This window comes from Tachysurus fulvidraco, chromosome 17, assembly GCF_022655615.1.
Source record: "Tachysurus fulvidraco isolate hzauxx_2018 chromosome 17, HZAU_PFXX_2.0, whole genome shotgun sequence".
NCBI lineage: Eukaryota > Metazoa > Chordata > Actinopteri > Siluriformes > Bagridae > Tachysurus > Tachysurus fulvidraco.
Genome location: NC_062534.1, coordinates 18135530 through 18155850, shown reverse-complemented (window position 1 = coordinate 18155850; position 20321 = coordinate 18135530). Strand labels below are relative to the sequence as shown.

The 20321-nt window shown below is 41.1% G+C and overlaps 1 protein-coding gene across 1 annotated transcript in view; it reads right to left on the bottom strand.

Moving 5' to 3' along the window:
* The window catches only part of slit3 (slit homolog 3 (Drosophila)), a 165484-nt gene that overhangs the window by 8753 nt on the left and 136410 nt on the right, over nucleotides 1-20321 (bottom strand). The window contains exons 21-32 of the mRNA XM_027135848.2: nucleotides 19980-20048; nucleotides 19739-19810; nucleotides 19458-19529; nucleotides 18304-18375; nucleotides 17334-17497; nucleotides 16124-16248; nucleotides 12975-13072; nucleotides 11292-11431; nucleotides 7360-7453; nucleotides 7086-7223; nucleotides 5375-5618; nucleotides 1214-1344 (exon numbers count right to left, since the gene is read on the bottom strand). Coding sequence (XP_026991649.2) covers nucleotides 1214-1344; nucleotides 5375-5618; nucleotides 7086-7223; nucleotides 7360-7453; nucleotides 11292-11431; nucleotides 12975-13072; nucleotides 16124-16248; nucleotides 17334-17497; nucleotides 18304-18375; nucleotides 19458-19529; nucleotides 19739-19810; nucleotides 19980-20048 — 1419 coding nt within the window. The remainder of the gene's footprint in view (nucleotides 1-1213; nucleotides 1345-5374; nucleotides 5619-7085; nucleotides 7224-7359; nucleotides 7454-11291; nucleotides 11432-12974; nucleotides 13073-16123; nucleotides 16249-17333; nucleotides 17498-18303; nucleotides 18376-19457; nucleotides 19530-19738; nucleotides 19811-19979; nucleotides 20049-20321) is intronic.

The window sequence follows — 20321 nt, the reverse complement described above, 5'->3', positions numbered from 1 at the left end:
ACAATAAATACCAACATTAAGAATTAGTGAAGCAAACATAAATATATTTGAGACACTTATATTGGTACTTAAAGGCCACAGCCTTGATGATCTGCTTGAAAACAGACTAAATGTCATTAGAATCTTGGTGGAAGCTAAACAAGGTTTCTAAATTACATCCAACAATTCTGGCAGTTAGAAAGACGCCCGTGGAGAGCTGTTGAAGCCAAACGAGCCGAGCTTATTTGTGAGGCTCCACTGAACAGAGCAGTTCAAACTGGACATTAGTGTTTGTACAGAAACAGTGTGTGTATATGTTTAGTAGGCAAATCAGTACAAAAACACAACAAAAAATACACAAACGTGATCACATAACCCGAAATGGACAGACCGCCCAGATTTTGTGCTTATTCATAAGCTGTCAGCTTTTCATGGCATTAATATGAGTATGAGAATACCTGCAATTCAGCCAGAAGGAAGCTGGTTATATAGATGACAGAATTACTCCTCACTATAATGAATTACTAGGCTAATTAGATAACTGACTGAAAAAGTGCAAATCTTTTTCTTTGTGATAGTCAGACACCATTTCTAATCAGCAAAGAGCATATGTGTTCAAGAAGGCCTTACACTTTCCATTTGCTCTTGCTTTTTTGTTCCACTTCGCTGTTATGTTTCGGATTTTTAATTTTTTTTTGCTATCGTGTTCTGGATTTGCGTTCATGTTTCGATTTGTTGTTATGCTATGTTTTGCTTAGCTGTTTCTTTGGATCTGCGTTGTTTTACATTGACTGTTGTGTGTTGGATTTTATGATGTGTTTCTGAATGTGCTGTCATGTTCTGGGTGTGCTGTTGATTTTTTGTTTTCGCTTTTCTGTTTTGCTTTATAGTCGTGTTTTGGATTTACTGTTGTGTTTTAAATTTACTGTTGTGTTTTAGATTTACTGTTGTCGTTTGGATTCACTGTTGTGTTTTAGATTTACTGTTGTCGTTTGGATTTACTGTTGTGTTTTTGTTTCACTGTTGTGTTTCTGAATTTGCTGTTATGTTTTGGATTTGCTGTTGTGTTTTGGACTTTCTATTGTGTGTCTGATTTGCTAATTGTGTTTTTGAATTACTGTTGTGTCTGAATTTGCTATTGTGTTTTGTTTTTGCTGTTCTATTTCTGAATTTGCTGTTGTGTTTCGTTTCTGAATTTATTATGTTATCTTTTCAGTCCTTTGTGTATCCTTACCTGTAGACGGTTGTAGGTGGGTACTTGCCGATGTCATAGATCAGTCGAATGTGGCCTTGATACAGCTCCACAGCTAACGGGTCATGATCCTCTTTATAAAACAGCATGCCGTTGTCCTTATCAGTAGCTACCTAAATATGGACAGAAATGAGAACCATAAACTTAGAGTGACACCCAAAATAGAATGGGAAATAAACAGCTGTACTTGACGCTTAACACCTGTTTGGTGTTTAGTTGGCCATATGAACCAGAACACCTACTGTACAAAAATCCTTGAGTCGGTAGCAGTACTAAACATACACAGGGCTTGAAGATTCATAGGTCATGAAGTGTAACAGCCTGACTCTGTATGAAATAATCCCCAGTGGAGCTTTCACACTTTTGCCCAATAGCCTGGAGCCATGCAAGGCAAGTAGCATTACCACATGATGAGTGCTAGTGCTGAATTTCAACTAAAGGCATTAAAAAAAAAAAACCCTCACAACCAGACTACCTATTGGCTTCCCTTATATTAATCAGGAGTGAAGGTAACGTATTTTGTCCGGCAAACCCCTTCTACATGTGCAGATGTTGCTATCTCAAAGTCACCAGCTCACCTCTGTAGGCAGATGAAAAATACGCCGGCTATTTTTATCTCCTCCCACTTTAATTAACATTAGACTGCCCTGTCGGCGGCAAGGCGAACGGCTCATTTGTAGCGGAGATGCAATCCAGCCGTGACGAGGGGGCTCATGATTGCAGCCGATAACAGAGCCGGCTCAACTTCCATTACCATAATATATGTCCTCCGGGGAGGTATTATTCATGCTAGTGGACAAAAGGTGACATTCTAATAATGTCAGTGGGGCTGGACAGAGAGCTGCAACCGATAAAAGCCCTGGAACAGATGTTAGGAAGGTAGATCACTTTCCATGGCTAGGCTAGGTGAGACAGATCAGAATGAGAGACAGGCTTGGACAGCTCAGCAAGCAGGCCTGCTACAGAGCAGACTGATAGCGATGGCTGCCATGTGAGTGTGATGATAGGGGTTAAGGAGGAGGAGAAGAAGGATGTTGTGGATAGATCTCACTGCCTCACTGTTTGACTTGGATGTCAGTCCACAAGGTAGTTTAGGAGACTGTGGCTAGATTGTGGGTGTGAGAAATATGATGGTGACTGACCTTAAGTGGTGGTGTATTATGTCTACAGCAGTGTATCCTATTCCAAATACTTGAAAGCTCAAACACCTAATTCAACTCTCAAATAACTTCCAAGCCACCAGGGACTTGAATCAGTATTGGTTAAGACTTTGTAACCAAACCATGGAGCCTGCAGGGAAATTTTTTTTACAGTAACTAAAACCTTGTGAATTGTATATGGCAGTAATGCAAATTCTAGATTTGCTTTCAGATTCGTTTGGAACCAAAGCTTCAGATTTATAAGGTTAATTTGAAGACATCAAAGCATCCGTAAAGAGGATCATTTGACCAGCGAGTTCTGAGCGTTTATCCACAAACAAGGTAAATTGCAAATGTTAAAGAAAATTGTCAATGGGATACGATCCATCAATGACTTACTATGATTAAGTGAGCAGTGAGTGAATGCACTAAAGCCTCTTTATGACAGCAAATCCTTTATTGCTGTGCTCTGTGTTGAAATATTAGCTCTTTCTGCTCGTCGGAGTCTTCAAACAAAATGAGGGATGCGAGAAGAAACAGTTGAAAATGCAAATCATAACAAAAGACAATCGGTCGGTTCTAAAGAGGGACGGCTCGTGTGCATGTACACTCTGTTTTAGAAAGATAAAAACATCAATTTAATCTTTCATTTTTCTATTTTTATTTTTGATAAAATGGTACAAATGGTATTTTTTTGTATTTTTGTTGAAACAAGCACCAAGCACCACCACAACTGATAGCTGTAATTAATTATATAGAGACTATTATGAAGAAGTGAGGCTTGGGCTGATTTCTTTTTAGCCCAAACCGTAGCTTATCAGGCAGCTTATCTCACACGGCTTATCAGTGACAGTCGTGTCAGAAGACAAAACAAAACACCTCCTCGATCTGACCTCCGTTTGGGTTGATATTATTTAGGCCACTTCAGTTACATATCTGTAACACATCATCAGCAGTGACCGGGCAGGCAAATGGATTACAGCTGCAGGTTTAGTAAAAAATAAAAGTAGAAAATAAAAGTAGACAGATTGTCCAATCAAAGTACAAATGACCAAAAATGACGGTAATTTTAGTGTTACAACATTTTTGTTCACTGTACTCGGTATTAAGAGGAAGCACGTCTTAAAGCCAATAAAGCTTTACAGACTGAAACACTTAAAAAATCAATCTCATAAATACAGCTGCCTTTCTGTCTTTAAACAAATTTGTGTAACACTTTGCCTCACATCATTCTTATTATGCCATCAACGAGACCTTGTGGTACAGTATAACACACTGATCGAGCTTTAATAGTTGCTTGCATTGTTGATAGTCAAAGTAAAGGAAGAGGAATTGTGCTTTTTCCTCGGTCACCAGTTCATGTTTTTAAGTCCTATGTTAGTTTGTTTTAGCATTTATTTCACTAATCAACAGCAACAAATATGGTCAAAGTGTAGATTTTTTTCATTCATTCATTCATTCATTCATTCATTTTCTACCGCTTATCCGAAGTTCTCGGGTCACGGGGAGCCTGTGCCTATCCCAGGCATCATCGGGCATCAAGGCAGGATACACCCTGGACGGAGTGCCAACCCATCACAGGGCACACACACTCTCATTCACTCACACACTACAGACAATTTTCCAGAGATGTCAATCAACCTACTATGCATGTCTTTGGACCGGGGGAGGAAACCGGAGTACCCGGAGGAAACCCCCGAGGCACGGGGAGAACATGTAAACTCCACACACACAAGGCGGAGGCGGGAATCGAACCCCCAACCCTGGAGGTGTGAGGCGAACGTGCTAACCACTAAACCACCGTGTCCCCTAGATTTTTATCAGTGATGATAAAATTTAAAAATCCATCAACAAGCCTTTTCATCATGTCTATAGGAGTCTATTCCAATCTATTCCAAACACTGGGAAGTTCAAACATCAAATTCAACTCACAAATCATTTCAGGGACTTGAATTAGTATTAAGACTTTGTAACTAAACTATGTAGCTGCAGGGAAACATTTTATTCTAGTAACTAAACCAGCGTTATGCAATCTTATCCGGAAAGAGCCGGTGTGGGTGCAGGTTTTCATTCTAGATTTGCTTTCAGACCCAGTTGAAACCAATGCTTCAGATTTATAAGGTCAATTAGAAGACGTATGACATCAAAGAAATCCCACAAGAATATCGGCTTACCAGCTTGATTAGATTGTAAAAATGTTGATCCATATACTAAGGCAGATTGCAAATCTCTGAGAAAGGTATCAGTAGGATATTATCCATGCATGACTTGCTATTTTGATAGGTCCTTACAAAGTAAAGGAAGAGGAATTGTGCTTTTCTATTGGCCACCAGTTCAAGTTTAAGATTGAAATCAACAACAACAAATAACTTTGGGTAAAAACAGTGTTGATGTTTAGCCCTGTTGGTGATGAAATGTAAAAACTCTTCATCGACAAGCCTTTTCATTCACTATTTTGTGTAGCTCACAAGTTATTTCAGTTGTTTTGCTCTTAACGTTGACATCATTACACACGTCATCACTGCGACTGTTCCAGTTTCTCTCAAATTAGTGGAAAATATGTTGGCAGTTGAAGTTCGGTGGTTAAGATTTTGGATTACAGATCGAATGGTTGTGAGATTATTTTGCTGCCAAGCTGCCATTACTGGGCCCTTGAGTAAGGCCCTAAAACCTTAACTGCTGTGTACATAAATGTAAATCTCTCTGGATGAGAGTGTCTGCGAAATGCTGAGAGCAGAATACAAAATCTTACAGGATCCAGTTTCTTTTGATTGAATGTGCAGTAGAAAACTGTAGACAAAACCGGAAGCTGGGTGATTGGGAAGGACCGTCTGAGTGCCTGTAGCTGCTTCTGAATATTTACTGGCCTGCGTATCTAACACACCTGCTTTATGAAGATTAGATTAGATAAACCAAAGATGGGTTGGTGTATCTCAGGAAAGAGATACAAACATGCTGCCCTGATATCTGTTTCGAATAAGTGCTTTAGAGATGTGGGTCGTACCTGCAGGGATATATGAGTGGAAGGACGGATAGTAGACCCGGGTAGCTCTATGTACGTGTCTTTCCCGAGAAAGTGGGCTGTGAGCATCTTCTGGCACTTGTTTCCGAAGAAGCCGGGCAGACAGCGGCACAGAGGTTCACCTTCGATCAGAAGACACTGAGCTCCGTTCTGACAGTCCGATTGATCACATGGGCTCGTCTTCTGGAGCAGGATCATGGGAGGAGGGTTTTCACAGAACAGCCCACTAAACATGGAAGGAGAAAAGAAAAGCAAATACATACTGTATAAACATTCAAACAAGTTTGAACAAAGCTGTTGATCGGATCGTCGAAAATTTTCTAGAAAGCTGAGCAGTGGAATTTTTTTTGCTTCTAATCTCTTTCATAGATTAAGCAGACGCTTTTGTTACTAAGATGAAAATCATGTGATAATATTGATACAGCGCCAGCGTGGGTGGTAAGTCGAATTAATGCAGAGCCCAAGCCGCTAACACTTAATTACCAGCCGCTGCAGTGAAAGAGCTATTGTTCATCTGGCTGCTGCAGTAACAACATGCACAAGAGATACCAAGACTTTCAGAAACTGATGAGTTGTGCCATCCTTCTGCTCACTGGCACAGATAGCATCCGACACACACACGTATACACACGTACACATGTTTAGCACACAACAAATACCAACACGCACACAAACACACACAAAAAACACACATGATCACTCAGATCCACAAGGCGGTCCCACACTTATAGCACTATAATTAGCCACATGGAGATTCATCTGCCGTTCGGCTCGGATGAGACAGCCTAGTGCCATATAATAAAGCACCATCTGTAGCTCAGGAGCCTGGGGTGTGTTTGTGTGTTTGAGTGAATATGTACTTCAACATACGGCCATGAATTACGCCCATGTGTCAAGGCTGTCAGAACTTTTGAACTCTCATAATATTTGCTTATCTGAATTATTATTCTTATTTGCTTATCATTTTTTTCTTTCCCAGTTTAAGATGCTGTGTTCTCCTTTTAGTCACCTAAAGATGGTTTTAAAACTTTCCTGGCTGTTGTTTTGCTTTAATGTGGGAAAAGGCATCTACATAAATACTTGCCATTTATAACATACGTTATACACATTTCTATAATTAGATCGTCTTATAAATAAAAGTTCATTTATTCATCTTCTGTAACCACTTTGTCGTGGTCAAGATTATTTTGGAACCAGAGTCTATTCCAGGAACGCAGGACAGGAGGTGGGAATACACCCTGAATGGGCCTACACATATTTATACCTAGGGCCTATTTAGAGTAGCCAAACCATTAACATTTATACATTCATGTTTCTGGAATATAGAAGAAAAGCCTAGAAGAACCCAAGATGAGCACAGCGAGAAGATTTATAATAACGTGTAGGCAGTGACCTGGCTCAAGACAAGACAAGACACTGACTGACTGACTGAATGACTGATTGAGTGATTGATTGTCCCCTAGTTGTAAACTTTGTGTGAATCCTTGTGTGCATCTTGGCCTGTGATTAACTATCATCTCCTTCAGGGTGTTTTCCCCTTTTTTTCTATTCCAAGAATAGAGTCAGAATTAATCGTGGATAAAGTGGTTATTGATTACGAATGGATTCATTAATTAATCCTTTCGTATACTAAACCCCTGACACACCCCAGGTGTTCAAGTACATGCGTATATGTAAATATGCACCGACTTACCTGAAACCATCCTTGCAGACACATGTGTACCCGTTGATGGCGTCCACACACTCGGCGCCATGCTGACACTTGTTCTCCAGACAGTCATTGTAGTCCTGCTCACAGTGCTGCCCCACGTAGCCTGGCAAACACTCACACCTACAACGTACACACACAGCACATGTAGTGGACAAGCTGCAATCCATGTCAGGCATATCATGTGCTTTCAGAGTTCCAAAACAAAGCTCAAACCCTCTGAGCTCTGACCTTTCAGCCCTGAAGAGGACACACGTACCTGTAACCCTTACTGAGAGGCACACACTTGGAGTCATGCTGGCAGGGGTCAAACCCAGGCAGGCAGGGGTCCACCACCTCTTCACACAGGTCTCCTAATGCACAAAAACACATACACAGATAGATCAAAGCTCTGTACCACCTACCTGTGCAGATGTCACAGCTGTATCACATGCTAAACAGCTCAAACTGCGATAGTAAAATTTAGCTAGCAGTTGCGTGGAGAAAGGGTCATCCTTGTGTTTGACGAGTCCCTGGAGGTCTACTGACATTTTTTGACTTAATAGAGCATCACTAACCACAGTCAATCTGAAGTGTGTGTATGTATGTGTGTGTGTGTGTGTGTGTGTGTGTGTGTGTGTGTGTGTGTGTGTGTGTGTGTGTGTGTGTGTGTGTGTGTGTGTGAAAAGTAAGCTTCAATGCTCCAGGACCCTTTTGAGAGCACTAAATCATTCCTTTTAGAATTCTTTATCCCTGAACCTGCTGCTGGACATCCTCTCTCTCTTTCTCTCCCTCTCTCTCTCTCTCTCTCTCTCTCTCTCTCTCTCTCTCTCACACACACACACACACACACACACACACACACACACACACACACACACACACACAGACACACACACACACAGCCCTCTGTTCTACCACCATCTACTTGAGGGTCTAACTGTTTTATAGTGTAGCAATACAAATGTAGCACACACATGGAAACAGATGTAGGCTCCTGGCCTGCTTCCTCAAACACCCCCACCCTCCCACCACCCTGCCCCATCTGACTCTGGGGCTTTGACTGGTTGTTGAGTGGAGATGCAGTTAAACATGTGCAGCCTTCTGTGGCCCACTGTTTCCTCTACCCAGCTCAGCATCTGCACCCGCAGCCTGGCAAACGGCTGCGGCTGTGGCTTTTTAATCAAATCTACATGGTAAAACTGAAGGGCATTTAAGATCCAATAGGATGTGGAGAGATCACTATAGTGCTAAACTAAACAGAAGCAACACAAAACCAGAGCTGCAGAAACGAGATCAGCGAAGGCATGAAGTACTGAAGGATAGAACCAAAACACTGTATTGTTATTGTCATACACATTAAAACACTCATAAACCATACAATTTGTTCGAATTTGTCCAAAACGATTCACATTTGTAGGAACGTATGCCAGTAACTTGAAACACACACAGATGTCAAGATCTTTTGTGCAGAATAGTCATTTTTGTGTAAGTGTATTATGATTAAAGTACAACTCTAGCTTAATACTTTAACTTAACATTTGTAGCCTATTATTTGTAAATGTATTATTAATATTACTCTTAAATTAAACCTGTTTAATTTATTCTTTCGGAGAAGAACTAACTACAGAATCAATGTAGCGTATAGGTAGCTCATTTTCTGTCTAATGTGCCTTAAAACCTTCAGGAAAACAGTAAATAAGCCAACATAAGTTACAACATAAGTTTGTATATGTTTACAATTGCTCTAGTTGCACAAAGTACTTTATAATACAGTATGCACACTGGTCAGCGATAAGTTGTGTACTTTGAGTGTTTTGTCTCATATTGTTACGTAGCTCAGTGTTTAAGGTGTCGGGCTACTGATCAGAAGGTCATGGGTTCAAACCCCAGGTCCACCAAGCTGCCACTGCTGGGCCCCTGAGCAAGGCCCTTAACGCTCAGTTGCAAGTCACCCTGGATAAGGGTGTCTGCTAAATGCCGTAAATGTATTGTCTGTTTGTACTGTCTTTTTTGTTGCACTTTATGTGGCTAGGACTTAAGTCCTTAGCTTGGTGTAGTTTTATGAAGCTTTATGTCGTTTTATGTAGCACCATGGTTCTGCAGAAGTATTGTTTGATTTCACTGTGTACTGCCGACAGCTACATATGGTTGAAAGGATAATAAAAGCTTCTTGATTTAAAGTTATCCATGCTTAATGGCTATACATGACAGATGCAGTGGATAGAGATTATATTAAAAGAAATAGAAGAGGACATTGTGTCTATGGTTTGATATTTTCCTCCAGTGTCCTACACCTTCTCTTGACTATTGATGACCTCTTCTGAATAGCAACACTTCAGATGATTCTTTACTCCAGCTCTCTGGATCGTTACTGTACTTGATGACAAGTCATCAGATTTTGGAAAAAAGCGTTACACACAGTATGTGCCTTTACATCCAGAATAATGATGGCTCAAACGGTTAAGGCCCTCGGTTGTTAATCAAAAGTGTGGAGAATCTATTTCCTGCACTGACATAGTGCCACTGTGGGGCCCTTAAGCAAGGCCCTTAACCCTCTCTGCTCCAGGAGGGCTGTACTATATATGTAGAATAGCCTGACCCCTGGAATATGTGACAAATAAAGGCATCTTCTTCAGTTATTTGCTCTTTTGTTGGCTCTTAAAGTGATAATAATTGACATACAGTGATGAAAACACATAACTTTCTGTAAAAAAGCTTAGTCAGGAGTTTGAATTTGCTGAAGCATTACCACTAAATAAACGATTTGCTAATTCTAAAACCCTTGTTGTTATCTTTTGGCTGCTACCTGTTTGTGGTCACCACAGTGAATCAGTTGATCCACATATTTCCATTTGGTGCAGGTTTTATGCTGGATGCTCCTCCTGACACAACCCTCCTATGTTATCCAGGCTTGGGATGGGTACTGAGAGTTAACCCCTCAGTGGCTGGATTGGTTCCCTTCCTGGGAACTAAACCAAAGCTGTGGCAATAAGATAAATAAGAGCACAGGAGACTACTTAAAACATTTTGTTTATTGCATCCAGCATTTATTATTTCTTCTCTGTTTCTATCAGCTCTTTCAATTGTCTCATTTTGCACCCCAGGGGACCAAACAAAACTGCTGCACCCAATCCAAAACACATGGCATATTTGCTTCACGTGGTGCAGTTGGGTTGATGCTGGCTTTACCACATTTTCTCACCGCAATATCCCGCGTTCGAGTTCACACTGACACACGAGTGGTCCTGCTTTGTTTTGTACCAGAGTGTTATTCTGTGTTCTCACCTGCTTTAATGAATCACAGCAAGGTTGAAAATACACCATTCAAACAGATCAAATGCTTCAAATGGTTTAAAAGCACCTAAAATAATAATAAAAAAAACAAAACCTGGAGTGTATCTGAGTAAAAGAACGAGTTTACTTTACACAGGAGTGTGACTGAGGAAGAGGAAAACTGTTTACAGGAGTTCTATTTGTGGACCTGTTTTGGGGCTTCCCTTCTCGTCAACCGCTCGGCTTTATACACAGCTGTGTGTAGGGCAAAGCCTAGTTTTGGCTTTCAGTCCAGAGCTGGTACTACAGTGGGCATAAAACACATACACACACACACACACACACACGCGCACACACACACACACACACACACACACACACACACACACACACACACACACACACACACACACACACACATACGCACACACACACATGCTCTACCCTCTCCCAGAGGAGGATACAATTAGACTTCCTGTGAGTAATAACAGGGCTTGCTGAAAACAGCTGCATCTTTACTCTTACTCCTCTCAGTCCTGCAGTACACAAGCAACAGCCTTTACTCTAACATCGCTGAGTCAGGACGCCTGTCACACTCTTGCTTCTCCTTCACACATTACCCTCTTACAGTTTTTCGTAGTAATTCAAAGCAACCGTAAGTGTATAAGGTGCCAATGAATAAACAATGATAGGGTTATAGCCCTGAAGCGGTAAAAAAAAAAAGCTAAGAAAGCAATAACGCCAGGAGGAACTGTACTCTTTGAACAATGTAATTCCACTGAATAGGATTTGAGCTCAAAGTAGCACCTGGTGTCTTATTGCTAAATCCTGTGGTGTGTGTGTGTGTGTGTGTGTGTGTGTGTGTGTGTGTGTGTGCTGGCTCTAACGACTGTAAGCCATTACAGTGTGGTGCACTGAAGCGGTTTTGGACAGTACCTCTGTAGTTGGAAGGGCAGACACAGGTGTAGTTGTTGATGCCATCCACGCAGGTAGAGTTATTCTCGCAGTCATTGTCTTCACAGTCATCAGGGTTCACCTCACACTTCTCGCCCTCGAAACCAGGCAGACACACACAGCTGGAGCGGGACCGAAACACAGATATGCTGCTGTTATCTCTGGTGGTATTGTGTTAGAGCAACACAGAATTTATGCATTTAATCACGTTAACACACCACTTAATTTTTTTTAAACCTTAGTGACACTGAAGCACTCGGATGATCCTCAAACACGGAGCTAATACAGAATCTTAACTAATAAAACCTATGATTGCTGTAGCGGTCAGTAAATATGATGTTTTGCTAACGCTTTACATTTTTAATTAACATCATTTCCAACATTAGTTAAAATGAATGTGTCAATAACTACAGCATTAATTCTCTGTAATAATTTATCAAGCGGAGTTTGAACGTTAAGTCTACAGATTTTTTCTTATACGGTTATTTCTGACGGCTAAATATTCACAAACTTACCCCTTTCAAGGGGTTCAGAATTAGGAATAATAAGGAATTATTATTAAATTGATTATTAAAGGAATATTTTATTAATTGATTTTCTAATTTGATTTGTAGGAGAAACATATTTTGGCAAACTTTTACGTGAACTGCTAAGAACAAAACAGTGCAAAATCATTTCGATATTCCGTTCCATTCAGAGATTCAGATACTGCAACAGAATTTCATGCTTCTCTGTAATGAATGAGAGCAGCTTTACTAACACGGTTAGTTATTTGGGATGATGGAGAATATGGTGCCATTATCAATTTGCTTATAAATGGATATTCGTAGAACCTGGCTTTGTTAATGATAGGCATTAAAACACATTTAACAGTTTATTATTCTACACAGATAGCTTTTAATGGTTTAAAATGACATGTTTAAGGGTACTTTAAGGTTCCCTTTTGAGCCCTACTGTATGTTGTGGCTTGGCACCATTGGTGACTGAGGCTAGGGAGGAAGCGCAGTGTTTGATAAAGCCCTGTCTCCATGGAAACTTGTCATGAAAATCCAGCAACACTTATCTCACCCAGTAACCAGCTCAAATGCTCCTTGGTGCCACCCAGGCACCTCCACCCCAACCCCTCCCCACCGCACACCACTCAGACTTCCAGATTTCTGAGACGGCTCTAGCTCAAAGGGCAGCGTCTCGGATGGAGCCGATATATCATACTCACTCCCCATCACTGACATCCACCCACGCCACAAACACGCACCCTGACCCCACTCTATCCAAATGGCTCACCGCAGCCGCTTCATTGCTGTTTTTTGTAATGTCAAGTGGAACCTGACGCGGAGGCTTATTTGTTGCCTGCCTGGACGCAGAAGCTGAGGCCACTCAGTAATCGAATGGAAAGGGCAAAGCTGCGTGTGTTTAAAATGTTACGAGGTGATTTAGGAGGCAGAGAGTGTCCGACGTCAGAATGTTTACTGGGACATTAAAAAAATCTGTCTGGCTCTTAGCTATTAAAGCACACCTGGCAAACAGTGTTGAAACTTAATGTGTTGAGTTGTAGTTCTGTCAGCGAGTTTAAAAACATAACAATTCACAGAAAGGAGATGACATCTGTGACGTAAAATGACACTGAGCCTGACCGGGGTGAGCGGGTGAGAGCGCAGTGTGTACCTGTAGTGACCATCCTGACCAGGTGAGAGGTGACACGTGCCCCCGTTGATGCAGGGTTGACTCAGGCAGGCGTTCATGGGGATCTCACAGTTCCGTCCCTTAGATAGCAGAAAAAAGACAAAGAATATTTAGCAGCTATACAAATAATACTAAAAAAAATCTTTAATATACCTATTCTAAATATAATATATTTGAGTGTTCCTTTGTGCAATAAATGCTTTTACTTTATGAGACGGCTGATTGGAAGAATACAAAAGAGTCTGAATTATAAAAACGTGCAGCTAAGACAGGTTTCGATCACTCTTTTTAATCTGATCTTATAGATCATGTAGTCATGCAGAGTTATGGAACAACATAGTCGTGCCCGTGTTTTGGATGCTTTGCATGTCTTTGATGAAAGTAGACACTCTTTTATGAGTATTGCACTTTTTACCTAACCTACAAGAAGCAATACTTTCACAGTAAAGTTAAAAAAAATAAATAACAAATGCTTAGTTTTTTCTTAGTTTCCATCTTCAAAGTAAATAATCACATCAAACCTCTTGTCTATGAGATGCCCCGGGTGTTTTTTTTAATAAGTATCAAAAATTTGAATGCATTATCTGCAATCACTAAAATACTGTTCTTCTCCAGCAGAAGTAAAAATGTCTCACACTGAAAGCCAAAGTGTCCTGATTCATTTTATACCAGACTTAAGGCGATATAAAATAATTCATTTCTATTTACTGATTAAAAATGTCTGATTAATCGATATCTGAAAGCCGGTGTACTGGCGAAAAGGTTTATCACATATAACGACTAGGTGTAGAAAAAGTCATGATCAGAAACTCCAGCACAAACCCAGCTTAGTTTTGTGAAAGCGATGAGCCATGTATGTAATGACGTGATGTGTGGCTTTTGGCAGAATTACAGGTGAAATCAGTGGTTCTGGAACTTCACACACACGTTCCTCACACGCTCGTACGTTCAGACCCAGAGGTCAGAAAGAGACACTAAGACTAAACTGGCAGTAAATACAATCCATTTTATATTTCTCTAGAGGAATTACTAGCAGCTGGAACATGCTTTATTGTGTTAGACTCTTCTGAAATGGGTGTAACAGAAGCTCTTACACTGTCAGTACAAATGTCTGGCTTGGGTTTCTCCTTCCCACATCCTGGCCCAAACAGAAAAAAAGCAGAATAATGTGTTCAGATCCATTTAGCACTCCAATGCTGTTGCCTAGTTCTGATTTAAAATAAAAAATCCCCGTATTTTTTGCTTACTTCCTTTTTACCACTCACAGCTACTGTTTAGTCATTGTTTTTTTTTGTCACCTCTAGATGTGCTTGCGTTTGATTCGCTTCCTGTGTTTTAATCAATGTGGAGAAAAGAAGGCTGTCAAAATGGAAGAGAGCTTGACAACACACACACACACACACACACACACACACACACACACACACACACACACACTTGCCCATGCGCGCGCACACCTGTTTAACCTTGGGTGAAGCCATTTTAATTAAAAGAGAAGCCTTTTTTTTTTTTGCGTTTTAAAGGTCAAGATATGTTCAACTGCAGACGGACAGTGACAGGAATCCCATAACCAATCAAAAGACACCACACACACACACACACACACACACACACACACACACACACACACACACACACATACACACTCTCTGCCCAATACAATACTGCCCGACTAATTGTATTTTAATTGTGATCACAGTTCATGGTTTCCTCATTCAATAATTCCTTCATTTTCAGTACAGCTTTATCCTGGTCAGAGACACAGAAGTTCTGGAGCAGAGATTGCATACCAGTTAACTGCAGGGCAACCGACATAGACACTTCCATACCAAATATCAATTTAGTGTAGCCAGTGCATCTCTTAAGATATTTTTGGGAAGTGGGAGGAAACCAGAGAGGCCTAAGGATACCATCACAATCCTGGGAAGAACTTAGGAGACCCAGTAAGGACAGAGAGATATAACACAGCCATAAGAACAGGGAAGACTCCAGACAAACCAGGAAGAACATGGGAGACTCCACACTGAAACAGGAAGAATATGGGACACTCCACAATGACACAGGAAGAATATGGGAGACTCCACACTGACAGAGGAAGAACATGGGAGATTCCACACTGACACAGGAAGAATATGGGAGACTCCACACTGACACAGGAAGAATATGGGAGACGCCACACTGACACAGGAAGAACATGGGAGACGCCACACTGACACAGGAAGAACATGGGAGACGCCACACTGACACAGGAAGAACATGGGAGACGCCACACTGACACAGGAAGAACATGGGAGACGCCACACTGACACAGGAAGAATATGGGAGACGCCACACTGACACAGGAAGAACATGGGAGACTCCACAGTGACAAAAGAAGAATATGGGAGACCCTGAAGGTGTGAGGTTCTGTGTCCTAATTTGATAAACAAAATCCATTATTAAGCTTAGTGTAGTATCTAATTATGCTAATATTATTAATATAAAAGCTCAACAAACTTGTTCTTACTTTGATGAACAGATTCAGCCATATTTAGGCATACAGGCTTATCCAGTATAGTGTGGAAAACATCCGAAATGACATGAATATTTCTTATAAATCCTGTCAGTTTGTCTTTATTCTTCGTTTCAGTTAATATCAAACAAACGTTATCACGCAACTCCGTAGCAGATTAGGTGCAATGGTTATTATTTTCTCACTGCTGTTTGGTCTTTATCCTACAACTCATCTTACACTTCATCAGTTTCATGACTCATCTGTCATCTGTCACAATATTCATAATCACACCGAACAGCACGATGTGTAATATAGCTGTAAGCACATCCTGACTAGGACTCTAAATCTGCAGTCTTGGACGCCTTTGCGTTTCCCCATTGATCACTCGCTGAGCATTGTGCATGCATGAGCAGAGGAGATTCCAATATATCGAGCAAACTCAAGAAGATTGATGATACAAGCTTCGTTTCGTGCGCTCTTGTAATGATATGCATAACTCAAACAGGCGATGTACAATAAACTCAGGAAGGGGGTGTATGTCTGGGTAGGAATGAATTGCACAGGTATTTGCATTGTGAGTGTGTGTTGGTGTGTGTGTGTGTGTGTGTTCTTGTGGGAGGACAAAACCATCTTTCACCTTGTAGCCAAAAGGACAGGTGCAGTGATAGGAACCTGTGACATCACTAACGCATGTGCCGTTGTTCTGGCATGGGTTGGCCCGACAGGGGGCGCACTTGGACATCATATTCAGATCAACAGGACCTGTTAGAGAGAGAGAGAGAGAGAGAGAGAGAGAGAGAGAGAGAGAGAGAGAGAGAGAGAGAGAGAGAGAGAGAGAGAGAGAGATCAGTGCACAAAAGACAAATTTAGTGTCAAGGGTGTGGCTATGACTTATTTGTCAACAATTTTGATCCTACCCCAGTGAAGTCAATACTAATGCCAACATACTGTCCATCTGATATTCTGCAAATGCAACTTTATTCCATATAAATAGCTGGTACAACTATTTGACAGGTTCTTATATAAAAGCCTTTATTTTATTACACAGTGATCCAAACAAAGTGTGTGAATTCGTGCCCCCCCCCGTGTCAGATTACATGATAAAGATCCTCTAATGATAGACTTGGTATTAAATGAAATTGCTGTGTTCTACAAGATTCAAGTTTGTATGTCACATACACAGATAAATACAGTATATATCTTGCATCGAAATGAAGAAGATGAAAAATGTTCATGCAGAAACTGGGGAAACACAAACGTCCTTCAAAGTGAGCTCAGGTAATAAGGATATTTTGTGGATCCTCTATTAAGTTTAGTTCATGTTTCACCATTAGCATTAAAACTTCCGTGTCTGTCTCCTAAATTGCGTGTAATCTTGTGCCATCCTCCTATTAGAGGTATATGTTTTACTTTATTTGTCTAATGGCACTAAATCGGAGAATATCAGCACAAGCCCAATGAATTCATTCACACTGTGTGATTTTTCACTGTGACAGAAAAATCAGGTTGGAAATCATACATTTTTAAAGTGCTCTTGTCATCCCATGATTAATTCCACACACGCAAATCGAGTATGCGCTCGAGTCACTGAGACGGTGACATTAAGAAGTGGACACAAAAATCGGATAACAGAAGGGCGTCACTAAAGTCCCGAACCTTCCAAATATATAAAAATCCCTTTAATCTCTTGCTTAATCTCAAATCACTTCCCTAATCCCTCAACACTTCTAACTGGCTTTTAAGGGCTTGAGATTGAAAACCTGGGAGCGTTTAGCTGACAGAGACACGGTGGAGGACATACAGTATACTGAAAAAAAGTCAATTGAAAAACGTTAAAAGAGTTTCACCGTTGCACAGGAAGCGATTGAGGGGTGTAGTCAGAAGCAGACGGTCAGCCATGTCAGGCGGTCCAGTACAGCGAGCAATGCCAGGCTCCTTAAAACCAGCTTTGACCCACTGAGAGAGCCAGCGAAGCTCACAGTCACAGTATAGTGGGTTTGCTCCCAGAGCCCTGAGGAACACACACACACACACACACACACACACACACACACACACACACACACACACACACACACGAATTGTACCTGTTTTTATACTACGTGGTTCTATAATAAAATGTTTACTAATCATTGTAACCACCATGACCCTGACCTGCCTGTTATACCACTGTGCCTTCTAGCCATGTCTCTATCTGTAGCCATTTCCACGAAATAATGTTTATACACAAAATGCTTCATGAGCCAGGTGCCATCAGCAGTGAGGAGAGAGGATTTGCCATGCAGACCGGAAAAGTGGAGTTTATCATGAAAGAATGCTCAAAACTTTAGTCTTACACACACCCACACACCCACTTGAACATCCTGCATAAGTACACAAAGGCCTCTTCATGTACTAAAGCAGCACTTCCTTCCATTCTGTCTTTAATGAATCAGAGGACCCTTATTCTCCAAAAGGAACCTTTTGTGACAGTTCTTTTCATTGCAGCACTAAAGCAACTTCAGCCGGAGAAGGAAGAAGAAGAAGAAAGAAAAAAGAAGCATAAGAACTCACTGATGGATGCTTTTTAGCTGTAATAAAATTTACAAAGATTTCCTGTGAGGCCCAGGCTCTGGGAGTTGAGCACAGGGCAGCTCTATTAAAAAAAAAAAAAAAAAAAAAAAAATCTTTCTTTCTCTCTCTCTCCTCTCTCAATGTCGCACCTGGTTACGAAGGCAATCTTCTATAGATGTTAAATAGGTGAGTGATTATGGATGATGCTGGGAGTCTGTCATTAATAAGGAGAGACAGAAAGAGATGAAGATCACATGCACTCACAGATGAGACAGAGACGTCAAGTGGTTGAAGGCTCCCTCTGGAATAGTTGAAAGGTCGTTTCCGTGGAGAGTCCTGGAAGAGAAGAAAGGCGGAATTGAACACAAGTGCATGAGGGTCGCATTGTTTAAGCAACTAGAAAGAAGAAAGGAAGGATGTTGCAGCAGCAATTAGCTCTAAATGAGGCCATTTTGTCTGTGGAAACTAAGTGAGCACTGACGATTCTTGGAATGTATTGTATTTTGTGATCAGTCCTTCTCCTACACACACACACACATACACACACACACACACACACACACACACACACACACACACACACACACACACACACACACACACACACACACACACAGGGGTCTGGTGTCAGTCTAACAGCAATCAGACCCTGTGACCGGACAGCACCGCACCAATGAAGCCATGTCACTGCTGCCCCAGGGGCATTCTGGGAAATTAACAAGTGAGAGTGACGGCTGGCTGGCTGGCTGACAAAGCTGACTCGAGTTTAACTACAGGGGTGGTTTCTTGTCAGCCTAGCAGAACAGAGTATCAGGGTTTTAAGAAATAGTCCAGCTTGATTTTAAACTTAATGTGTATTCACAGTATGTGTCGTGTATTTGCCAATAGCACCAAAAAATATATTTATGCTTTCTTGGTCTGAGTAAAATGATGGAAAATTGTTTACACGTCTGAGAGCAGTTGTGGTGGTGATAAAAATGTATGGAAAAGGTTTATATATTCATCAGAGGAGTTTTTAAATTAAACTATAGAAGTAATTTGTGTGAGCGATGATTATTAAGTCACATATTTTAAAAACTACTACAAGCATGGTGCAGAGAGATCGAGTGTAAGTTAAGTTAGACTTGAGGATTCCTTTAATGAGTTTTGATAACCTCCGGACCACAGCTTATGAGAGGTGAAAATGGAGAAGGAAGGAAAAACAATTGCTCTCTTCTTCCATGTATAAAGGAGAGAACCTGCTGAGGCCAGAAACTCAATTTACCTCTGAAACCTGCTCTGTTTCACAACCACCTCTTAAAGTGGAGTTAATAAGGCCTGCTGTGGGGCAGTAGCTGGCCCTAGGGGGTGTGTGTTTCTGTGTGTGCGTGTGTTTTTGTGTGTGTGTCTGCCTCAGGTAGCATCAGAAAGAAACTTACAGCAGACGAAGTGATCGCAGTCCATTGAACGCATGCACCGGTACACAGCGGATCTGATTATAACTCAGGATGCTGCAGAGACATAGAAATGAGAGAAAGAGAGGAATATATTACACAAAGTCCTTCAAGTCCTCACACACACACACACACACACACACACACACACACACACACACACACACACACACACACACACACACACACACACTCAAAAGTCACACTGTTTGATACACAAACTGCTTTGCTTTTTGTTAGCGATGTGTGTCAGATGGCACACTCACAGAGTGGAGAGCTGAGTCATATTGTTGAAGATGAAAGGTGTCAGAGAGCCGATACTGTTGTTACTCAGGTCCCTGTGGGTACACACACACACACACACACACACACACACACACACATAGACACACACACACAAATTGGAAATAACAATGACAAATCCTGCTATGTTAGACATTGTTAAAAATTTGATTACACTCATGTTGCTCATAAAGTTCAGCTATGGAAAGAGTTTTAAATACGCACACCAGCAGTAACTGTTTCAGAATGCTCAGCTCCTTGGGCACTGAGGTGAGCAGGTTTCCTTCCAGATACCTGAGGGATACAACACGAGCATGATTTTACACAACACTGCATCCACACCTTTCACTCTAGGACTCAAATAATGTATATTCAGATATTTCAATACATTCACATTTTTAATTCACACTTTCAAGCTATATATAGAGAGATGCAGAACAGAGAGATATAACACAGAGAGATACAGAACAAGGAGATAAGATACAGAGAGATATAACACAGAGAGATACAGGGCAGAAAGATATAACACAGAGAGATACAGGGCAGAGAGATATAACACAGAGAGAT